At 37.9% G+C, this 11,929-nt stretch overlaps 1 protein-coding gene across 1 annotated transcript; it reads left to right on the top strand.

Moving 5' to 3' along the window:
* The first annotated feature begins 326 nt into the window (after positions 1-326).
* On the top strand, positions 327-3,648 carry LOC149212189 (trans-Golgi network-localized SYP41-interacting protein 1-like). Its single transcript, XM_089388586.1, is given in 1 exon segment — positions 327-3,648. A coding segment is annotated over 1 exon segment (3,234 nt). The 5' UTR covers positions 327-414.
* The last annotated feature ends 8,281 nt before the right edge of the window (positions 3,649-11,929 follow it).

The raw sequence follows: 11,929 nt of genomic DNA, 5'->3' as shown, positions 1-11,929 counted from the left end.
TCAGAAAATATGAATTTTGCAAGCAATGTGTGCAAGCATAGACATATGTTAACAGAGGTAGAGGGTGAATGCTTTCTACCTATCCTGAGGCAAGATGCGACTCAGCTTTGTTGCAGAGTCAAACAGAACCATTGCATGGAGAGTATACTGACCAAGAAACATCATTGGGTGTTCAGAAAACTGATTGTCAAAATTCAACAGTTCATAAGGCAGAAAACATTGAGGAAACCATTCAACCATCTAAATTTATTAATGAATCAGAAATTTCAAATATTGATTTGCAGCTAGCTACTGCTGTGAGTTTTACAGTAAAACAACTTGCAAAATGTACAATCTTGCAGGTAATATTTGAATTCCATAGTTTAGAGATTTCAGAAATGCAGAATTCATTTGAAAAACTAAGGAGTTTCTGTGATGCAGGGGGAGAGAGATTCAGCTATACAACAACTTGCTATTATCCATGATCAGCTTAGAAAGTTGGTCCAGCAGCAAGAGAGGATGACTGAGCATAGTGAAGAGCTAGCCGATCGTCTGCGGCATGTAGAGTCCAGTGAAGTTGGAGAAGAAAACATGCAATCTTTTGTGGCATTGGACATCCTGGTCGCTGACTGTAGCAAGTTCATGAAACATTTGCAGAAAGCATTGGATGAAAGATCACAGTTTGAACCCACTATAAGAGAACTTGAGTCTGTTTTGTTTTCAAAGGACCAAGATATTCAAGATATGAATGTTAAGTTAGTTGAGCTATCTCAGAAATGTGCCCAACTTGAAGAGATTAGTGGTAAGTGCACAGTACTGGATGAAAAATGCACTGAAATGGCTTTTCAAGCAGCCCAAAATGCAAATGAAAGAGATTCCTTACATTTGGAGGTAGATGCCCTTAGAAAATCTCTTTCAGAAAAGGAAACATTAATGAAAGCTTCTTCAGAATTTTATTCTGACTTGAAACACCAGTTTGACACTACCATAGAGAAGTTAATAGTTGCCATTGAGGAAGTCATTCAAGATGAGACTTTGGCATCTGTTCCTTGCTCGGAGAGAATGTCTTATCTGGAGACAAGCCTCCTTTTTCTTATTGAGGAGTATAAGGTAGCTTTTTCACAAGTGAACCTGGTTCATAAATGCTTACCTGAGCTTGCTTCTAATTATGGAAACTTGTTGGAAAAAAAACCTACACTTTCTTTGGATGTGTTCCTCAGAGAAGTCTTCAGTTACAAAGAAAAGGAAGTAGACCAGTTAAATGAAGAAGTAAACGTAATGAATTCAATTAAAACTCAGCATGAAGAAGAAATTAAGGAACTGAAGGACCGTTTATGTAAATTTGACGAGAATCTTAAAGAAATGAGCATGGATAACAACAAAATGAGAACTGAGCTTGAGCAGATAGAAAGCAAATTGTCATCAGTGAGAGAAAAGCTTAATCTGGCCATCGCTAAAGGAAAAGGATTGGTTTAGGAACGCAATACACTAAGACAATCATTAGTGGACAAGTCCAATGAGCTAGAAAAATGTTTGCAGGAATTGCAGAAGAAAAATGATACATTGCATGAAACTGAAATGAAAGCTTCTAAGCGTGTTAAAGCACTGGAATTAGAGCTAGAAGATATTCAGAATTCTGCAAGTGCTTTTCGGGAATCAGTTTCTAACAAGGACTCACTTCTTCAGAAAATTGAAAATGTCTTTGGGGAGATGAATTTGCCAGAGGCAATCCACTCCAAAGAAATAATTGATAAAGTTGAGTGGCTTGCAAAATCATCTCTTGGAGTAAATAACACTATGTCTGAAACAAGTGTGGATGATGACAAAACTGGGAAGAGTCATCTTGAAGATCTAAAAGAAGAGTACGAGGAACTACAAAATAAATACCGTAGTGTAGTTGAGCAGTCAGATATACTGGAGAAGACTTTATTGGAAAGGAACCATCTTATTCAAAGATGGGAACAAATCCTTGAGAATGTTGATATGCCAACATCTATGCGAAATACTGATCCAGAATTTCAGATTGAATGGCTCAGTAGAGCACTAACGCAGGCCCAACAAGATGCAGCTTGTTTTAAGCATGAAATTGAGCATGCTCAAAGAATTGTTGACTTATCTTCCTTTGAAGTGGAGGACTCGAAGAGGAGAATAGAAAGCCTAGAGGAAAATCTCTTGAAAGTAAACTATGAAAAACAGGAATATGTGAAAATCCTCGAGGAGCTTAATTCTAAATTTGAATCTCTAAACGAGCAAGCAGTTCAAGATGCATCCCGGAAAGAGAGTTTATGCAATGATCTTGTTGATCAACCTATGAGTGAGTCCCCTATGGAATCAAGCATTGCTGATAGGAATTTAATTGCAGAAGACTGTATGAAGGGACTATTGGATATGGTTATTGAAACATTGAAAGATCAAGATCTACAGGAGTTATCTTTATTCTGCAATAATGGGGAGCATCTCGAAGGATGTATCAAGAAACTCATAGAAAAGCTAAATGAATTATCTAAAGAAGTTGAAAAGCTCAAGGAAAGTGGTGATGCAAAGATGATGGAGCTTCAGCGTCTTCAGGCTGCAATGACCACAAAAACTACAGAACTTGAGGAAATGACTAAAAAGCAAGAAGAAGTCTATTTAGCAGTGGCATCACATAGAGTAGAGATAGAAAGTCATATACAACAAAATAGAATAATGGCTGAAGAGCTAGAGACAGTGAAAAAACAAAAGGATGCTTTACAGGTACAGCTTGAGGAGGCAGAAGAGAGATCATCAGTAATAAGGGAGAAACTGACTATGGCAGTGAAAAAAGGAAAAGGGTTAGCTCAACAACGAGAAAATTTGAAACAATCTCTGGATGAAAAAATAGTAGAACATGAGCAGCTAAAAACGGAGTTGCAATTACGTGACTCTGTGATTAATGAACATAAGCAGAGAATCAGCGAGTTGTCAAGTGAGCTGGAGCGCTTTGAAAGTCTAGAAACAGATGTATTTTCCTTAAAAAGTCATTGTGCCGAGCTAGAGAAGAAGTTACTTGATAGCAACAATACAAGACAGAGTATAATGAAGACATTAAACACTATTGACTTTACAGGTGAAGTTTTATACCAAGATCCGGTCAAGAAAATTGATTGGCTTGGTAAATCAGTGAATGAACTACAGCAAAAGATAGGTTTTGCTGAACAAGAAGCTACAAAATTCAAAGGAGAAGCTAACATACTAGCCACTAAGTTGGATAAGGTTTTTGAAAGGGTGCACTCCCTTGAGAGTGAGCTAGCAGATGCAGAAAACAAAATCTCAGCACTTTCAAATGCAAAAAAGGCAGTAGAAATAGAAAGTGACCATGAGATACAAAAAATCAAGGATGATCTGGCTGCACGCACTGAAGAGTTAAGAGAAGCTCATTCAAGGGCAGATGACCAGATTTCCAAATTGTTGAAACAACACGCTCAGTTGAAGCACTTAAAGGAAGAATATGGTTGCTTGCTCTCTCTTTTAGCACATGATTCTTCCAGGACGCAAGAGGTCTTGAGAAGTGCGGAGCTCTCTTTTCAAGATATATTAAGTCAACTTGATGCTTCAAAAGGGTTAGAGTTGCCTAGTATTGATCTTATGAGTGGATGGACTTATCCTAAAATTAAACAACCCAAGGAGGTAATGCCAGAGTGCCATTGATTGTTGAAATTGGTGTGATATATCATATAAAACCTGTTTTATATAGTTTATTATTTTGTTTGTTGCGGGTTTTATCATATCACTTTAGATTAACACTAGATGGGTTATGCTTCATGAACCTGCAGTCTAACCAAAATAAACTCCTTCATCCATAGGATTCACTATTCAGTAGTAGACCATTAAGGAAATGAGAGACATCCATAGATATGCAGAATACAAACGAGATTCAAAATATGCCCATAGTAATATTTAGAGGTCAACTATTACGATTGACAACTCTGCAATCTTTGTAGTTGGCCATGCCCTATTGGTTTTCGTCTAATACTTACCCATTAAATGTCCAGGTCAAGAAATTCTTTGATTTGAATATAGTTTTCAAAGGGGTGCCTACACGAGAATTGGTATACTTAACTTCAAATGATGCTTTAATTGGTGGATCTCTTGACTAACCAATATTAATGGACTAATGTTTGGATCTAACTATTAAAATACTTAGCTATGATCTGTCAAACTTGTAGTTAAATTAGAGCTCAAAACTAAAAACTGTTAGAAATTTCAGGGTCAGATATCAAAGGATTCTGACGCCATGTTAGAAATTAGCATATATCTTGCAGCGGAAGAATTTATACTTTTAGAATTTTATCTTCTGTCACCATTTAGAGAAAAGTGTTACCATTGATTTACAGGAATTCACATATAGTAGAACAACATGAACTTGCTTTAATTTAATAATGCAGAATACGGAAGAGTACAATAGTGTGATGCTGTGCTATATGGCACTAATGACCCTCAAAATGATTTACAGCTCACAGGCCAACTCAGAACTTACAGCTCTAATATCCCTGTTACAATATGTAAGGCTTATAGAACCCTGTAATCATTTTTGCCTGTAAGGCCACTTATAGACACTTATATGCTACGTCAAATCTCAGAGCATATTATTCTAGGGTTTGGTCGTTTGAGTTTTCAGATCTTGATTTCAGTTTCTGTTCCAAATTCCAGCTTGATTGTGTGCTATGGTGGTTGCCCATGTTCTTCTTTTCTCTTTCCAGGTGGGCAGGTTTCTGGGATATTCAGCACCATTTCCCACCTTCTGGTTTGGCCCCTGACATTATTAGGGCTTCACCATTCATATCCTGCTTGCTGGCAGTCTCAACCTTTGGTACTTCTTCTATATGCGCTGATGCCATCTATTGGCACTTATATTCTTATATTCACCCTTATATTCTTCTTTTGCAGAGGACAATGCAGTTGTCAACTGCCTTTTTTCTATTCGATGATCCCACCTACTGATCCCACCTAAAATGCAAACCAGATGATGATCTTCTGCCATCTGCACATCTGGCCCAGTGAGAATATGTAAATCTGACCAGCTCAATTATCTCATTCCAGGTATACCACAGGCCATATCTCAGTGTTCCTTATATATGACGTAGAATCTTCTTTTCCGCTCTCAAATAGCTTTTCAGAATCAGGCATCAGTGTTCCTTTTATGTGACATAGAATTCTCTCTTCTGCCCTCAAATGGCTTACTTTAGGATCATCCATATATCTTGAAACTACTTTTAACTGCATAATTGATGTTAGGTTGTGTTGTAAACTAAATCAGGCTTTTGACGAGCTGTCAGTGTAGTGTCCTATTGACAGGCTTACTTTTTTTCATCTGTGTTTAGCTTCCATAAGAATATCCTTAGGCATGCACTTTGTCATCTAAAACTTTTTCAATGGGTTTTATGCATGCCTTGTTTGAGATAAAAAAGGTTCTTTTAGGATTTTGCTAAACCTCCTTGCCCAAGTAATAATGCAGAACTCCCATGTCCATCATGTTAAATATCTTCATCAAATTCTGCTTCATTGCCTTCTCGCAATTGCCTGTTATAATTAGATTATCCATGTACAGAGTTGCTAATAGCAATCAGTGTTCCATAGGGACATGTTCCTTAGGGTGGGGGCTGCACCTCCCATGTTTTCCACCCTCCAGGGATAGGGGGTTGCTGTTGTGGGGAAAAAGTATCCAATACGGAATGACCCTATCCCACTCTAAGGGTGATAGTACCTCAGCAACAACTGAAAGCAAAGCTATCTAAGATTTCTTCTTTATGAAAGTAAATAGGGGAGAAAGAGATCCACCAACCGATGTCTTTTGCTAATGATTGATCCAATCTTCTCTCCTTGCTGCTTGCTCCCAGCTCCTTGCTCTTTCACTGGCCCAGCTACACAAAGATCCCGCAAAAAGGCAAGAGAGGGAAACTACAAGAAGCATACATTCATAACTGATTCAAGGATTAGAATAAATCAAATACACAAGTACAACAATACATCATTGAAACACATGCATATAGAAGAACCTCAAATGCTTTATTAATGGAAGAAGTAAAGTTCTGAGAGTGTTACAACCATAAAAGGCCCAATCCAGCAACACCTCCCAGCAGAAAGAAATCTCCTCTTCACCTCCTTCAAATAAATCACCCAATAGATTTAAACTCAAACCAACAGCACTTCCTTGCTTTCACAAAATTCCAGCCTCCTTAGACCTCATGAGAGAGCTCTATATATAGGAGATTTGGAGAAAGGATGAGTCAGCTTGAGGCTGGCATGAAGCTAACTAGTGTCCTCTCCCACTTCAGTTATACTTCAGTTCTTGAGTCCACTTGGAGATCCTTGCTTCCACTTGGAGTTTAAGAACCTCTTACTCATCACTGGGCGAATTCCCTGATCCAAGTGTCATTTTAGAAGCTTCCTGGGCATTTGACACCTTGAAGAATGACTGTGCCACTTGGCCAATCTCGCCCAGCACAGGTAGCCTTCATTACTGTTGACATTCAGCGCAGGTACAGAGTGGAGTAGTTGACATTCAGCGCAGATGCTCAGTGGAGCAGTTGACATGATCCCGAAATTGCTTGTTTTTGAGTGTTTTCAGGTGGAGAACTGATTTGAAGTGCTGTGGTTTGCTGACCTTGTTCCTCTAGGGGTAAGAACAACATGTTTAGGGAATTTGGATCCCTTTGATTATGGACATTTCATGCTTCATGCTGTAAGGCACAAAAATGTCTATAACAGTTGCTTGGGGAAATGTTTCCGCACATCCCCCTTTGGGGGAACTCTGGGAAATGCATGGCAAAACATTTCCCTAGTGTGGGGGACACATTTTTTCAAAAGGGAGATGCCTGCCCCCCCTCCCCCTCCCCTCCAGATTTTTGGTCCATCAACCCATGATGTAATGGTCTAGGGTAATTTTTCCCTAGAATTTCTTAGGGCACTTGGGCTTCAACATATTTCTTCTTCTTGCACAATAGCTGAGTTCAATAGAATTAATACGTATTCAATAAAAGTTCAATAAACCCAACAGTGAATATATCATTCAACAAATCCACCAAACAGTATAATCCAAGTTCCACAATATAGTTTCAATAGATCAGAGTAAATTCAACAATACAGAAGTACCCTAACCAGAAACATCAAATTATCCAAGTACAGTTTCCTAACAGCAAAAACCCTATGTGAGCTCTTGTCTGGACAAAATTCCTAAAGTGTCACCAAACCGTACTTATTTCCTGCCTCTGTATTGTCTTTGGAAAGCTCAGACCTCTTCCACAAATCTCAGACTGTTGCAACCGTAACCCTCTCTGCTGTGTACAGGTACTGATTCCTTTCCAGAACTTCAGATCTACCCAAAACAGGAAATAATTTGTTCTCCAAATGTCTCTGGTCCGCTCAGAATCTTTGCCTCAGGTAAGTTTCGGTGCCTCAGACCTCTGTTTGAAAAGACCTCGGTTGCCTCAGGAACACATCACTTCTATCACAGGAGTCTTGGGTAACACAAACCCCACCGTGGCCCTGATGTTGTTTTAGAATGGAGGTCTTGGTCTACCTGTGCAGGCTTACTCCTGCTTTGGCATCCTCAAAAAATACACAAAATGATTTACTGTTCACCAAACTTGCCACTCAAATTGAATGTTTCAATATAACTTCGACCTGCTACAGACTGCCCTTACAAGATTTTTCAAGCCTCAGGACCTTCTTTCTGTTCAGGCCTCAACTTCCAGGAGTAACGCCTACTGTTTAGGTGCTTTCCACAGAACTTAGATGCTGTTCAAAGGTTAATCACAGAGAGATCCACCCAGATTTTGCTTGCTTTGCCACCATACTATACTGCTTCTCAGATAGAAGATACCCTGTTCTAGAACAAATAGAGAAAATGAAAAAAAGAACTAACTAGGGTGGAATTTTTCAGCACCAAAATTAGTATAGGAGAAGGGGTCTTGACTCTTAAAAGTTAAAACCCTCAGAGCTAAGCTCAAGAACACAAATGAATTGCTCTACAAAATCATGATGATCATTTGATCTCAACTTCTCTCTATTTATAGATTTCTCCACGGGCTTCAAGATGTGGGGGTTGTGGGTGCAACCCCTAATTTTGGGTTCTTTTGCTCCAGCCAATCCAACTTTTGCCCCAATTTGGGAAAAATTGGGTTTTTTACCCCTTTATCAAGGCTATAGCCTACTGGGTCAGATAGGCTATTTTGTCCCTCATCATCCCTTCAATTTGAAGAGGAAATTATAGTCCCTTCTACCCAAAATTGCTTGCACTCAAGCAATTGCAGATTTGGGTTCTGTAAAATTCATTTTCCTTCCCACGTGGCGTCCTCCTCTAGTAGACACTTCCATCTAATAAGATATTCTGGGATTGTTCACCCTCTTAACTTCTTCTCTCGTACGATCATGATTGTTTCTGGAATCAATTCTAGTCATCCTGGAAAGACCATCAACTACCACACGATTATATGTTAGACGATTGCAACAATTTCAGCCGTTGATCGTTGATTCAAAAGGGTTGCCCAAACGGTTTGGGCGTTTCATTTGGCATCGAATAGTTTCATCTTCTCGAAATATCAGGGGTTTGAGATAGGCGTACGGGATACGAGGCGTACTGTGTTTTGAAAAATTTTCTCCGTTAATTATTTTCTCTGAGTCTGAGTACTTGTAGCAGAAGGCATGAATTCTCAAGGAAAGGGTTCGCTGGAATCGGTGGATTATGCATTCCTTGGTAGGATATTAGATTGGGCTGGGCTTTTCACGCAGGCAGGAATTCATAATCGGCGCTGCAAGTGGTGGATTATGCATTCCTCGGCAGGACATTAAATTGGGCTTCTCACGCAGGAGCCAACAATTATTGCTGGGTCCCCGTCTTCCATCGTCGCTCACAGAGATCTGTATGTACTGTATTCTGCCTCTTTTGTTTCCTTCCCGATTCAACAGATTCTGGACAATTTCTGTTCAAGGTTACAAAATTGTGAAATCCGAATGTCTGATCTTTCGAAAATCAAAGAAAGTCGCGTATAATTTAAATAATTGATACAAATATTTTAAAATTTAGCATTCCAATCAGCGTCTCGATAATTAATTAGTTTCCGGGCCGGTTAATATTTGACACTTTCGCCTCTATCTCCGGCCTGGATTTTGTCTGTCAGAGTGCCTGCCAAATTTGGCATACATGAAGGCTTCCCGCCGTGAATTCATACAAGATTTTGTATAAATTACGAGATTCATGTTTTAGGAGTTGGAAGGTTAGTATAGGGTTTGGATTTGAATTTTTTTGTATTGATTAGGTTTCCAGCTAGGAAATTCATAAAGCCTTTGTGATCAGGATAACAGCTAAAGTCAGATCACGATTTTGGAGGATACGGATCAGTTTTATCGGTTTTATCTTGAATAAAATGGGTTGTTATTACCGTAGAAAGATATTTGACATCAATAGAGCTCCCTCTGAGTGAAAAAAGGACACCAATAGAGCTCAGCCACCGGCTTTTTAGCCCTTGCTGGTGCACCCTGCACTCAGTGGGATGTATGAGATTTGCGGCATTTAATGTAGATTGGTAATGGTAATAAATGGGTTGAGAGTTAAAAATATGTGTTTTCTAAATCTGTTTAAATCAGTTTGATACGATATATAATAAGGAGTTTTCATATGAATTTGATTATGATTTAAATTCTGAAAAACAAAATATTTTTATGTTTGCATTTCATTTTTATATTAATTATTTGTAATATTAACATAAAATTTAGGTTATTATTTTAATATATTTTTTTCCCAATATTTTATAAGTTAAAATGATCTTGAAATAAACATTATATCTGATAAATTAAAAATAAAATTTAATATAATAATTTTAAAAGTTTATCTGAAAAACATAATTTAAAATGTAATATACATATAAATGCATATTAGTAAAAATTTATGTCTTTATGGATCACTAATATCTTATATTTACCTATTATTATAAATAATATAATTTTCCTTTGAATAAATATTGAAGATGATATGATTTTTCGTTTAAACAGCTCCAATAATAATCAATAATAACCATTCTCACAAGTAACCAGCATTATTCGTTACGTATCATAATCAATAATAACCATTCTCACAAATAACCAACATTATTCATTACGTAGGGAAACATAAAATAGTGAAAAATAAATGGTCCACGTTGAGATGCCCATAGAAGGTATCTTTCTGATTCATCCATCATTGATTTGGGGCTTGCCTGATCATGGCTTTAATGGGATGCTGCAATTTGTGGATTATGCATTCCTCGGTAGGGCATTAAATTGAGCTTTTCATGCTCATCTTCAATCCTCGCTTCCAGATGTATGTATTTACTGTGTTCTACCTCTTTTCTTTTCTTGCTAATTCAACAGATTTTGTACAAATCCTATTGAAGGTTTCAAAATTGTGAAATCCGTGGGGTATGATCTTCGAAAAGCAGAGAAGCTTGCGCATAATTTAAAGCATTGATGCCTGAGATTTTGAAATCTAGCATTGCAAGGGAGCAACTCGATAATTAATTATTTAGGAGGCCAATTAATGTTTTGACCTGGATTTTGGCTGTCAAGGTGCCTGCCAAATTTGGCAGACATCTAGCCTTCCTGCTGCGAATTCATAGAAAATTTCCTATAAAATTATGAAATTTGTGTTTTTGCAATTTGGAGGTTAGTACAGGGTTTGAATTTTTATTGATTCGGTTACCAGACATGGGAAGTTCATAAGACCTTTGTGACCAGGACGGCAGTTGAGGTCAAGTCTAGATTGTCTCGGATGTGGATGATTTTAAGCCCCTTTTTTGGGAAACAAAATGAGTTGCTATTATTGTACAGAGATTCAATATAGATCAGCTGTTGGCCTTCTAGTCTTTTTGCTCCCAGAGAAGCTAGGTGCACTCTACACCGAATCACATGTAATATAGTAGGTGCACTCTACACCGAATCTCACTTGTAATATTGGAGGTGCACTCTACACCGTTGGATGGATGTGATATCACATGCAATGCGTGTGGGTAATGATAATAAACTAAAATGGAAATGGATTTCAGTTTTGTAATGTAATAAAAAAGGAAAAAAAGGAAGAAGATGGGAAAGAGGAAAACAGAAAGATACATGCATAAAAGAAGAAATGAATTAACATAAAGCTATCCTAACTTTGAATTTTTAAGCAGTGAGATCCATTTCAATGGTTAATGAGTCTACGATTAAGATGGATCTCTGCAATGTTAACAACCAGTAAATAAATAGGCAATAGTCCCCGGGACATTGACATTCTAGGACACATGCCGTAGAAATGTCCTATATGTTCGACTTTAAAAGTATTTTGTATTATTGTTTTGTGACTCTTAAGAGTTCTTACGGTCTCTTGTTCTTTCTTATTATGCAGGTGAAGGATAAAATGTAGATTTGAATTAACATGAAGCTATTTTAACTTTGAATTTTTAAGCAGTGAGATCCATTTCAACTGCTAATAAGTCTACGATTAAGATGGATCTCTGCAATGTTAACAACTAGCAACTAAATAGGGCAGTCCCCGGGACATTGACATTCTAGGACGCTTGACATGTACTTGATGTTTAGTTTTAGGGTTAAAGTGTTTTGTATTCGACAGTGTCTTGTTTTTAGGGTTAAAGTATCTTGTATTAGACTCTTGTTTTTCGTGTTCTACGTGTTTAATGTCCTTTGTGATGTGACTTAGATTAGTAGACTTGGCTTAAGAAAGACTTGACGAGGCAGAAGAGTGTTTTTCGTGTTCTACATGTTTAATGTCCTTTGTGATGTGACTTAGATTAGTAGACTTGGCTTAGGAAAGACTTGACGAGGCAGAAGAGTGTCGATAGTTTGACTCATCTCAGGAGAAGCTTGGTAAAAACTCGGCAAGCGCAAAAATGTAAGTAGGGCATTTGTAGGCAGGGCTGTTTTGGGGCATTTATACTTCATGATTGGCTGGTTGGCCAAT

This window comes from Pinus tabuliformis, chromosome 1_1 (assembly GCF_031772625.1).
Source record: "Pinus tabuliformis cultivar Carrire ecotype Pingquan chromosome 1_1, CPIR1, whole genome shotgun sequence".
Taxonomy (NCBI): domain Eukaryota; kingdom Viridiplantae; phylum Streptophyta; class Pinopsida; order Pinales; family Pinaceae; genus Pinus; species Pinus tabuliformis.
Note: the sequence above shows the minus strand (reverse complement) of the source record. Positions and strands in the feature narration are given on the sequence as shown.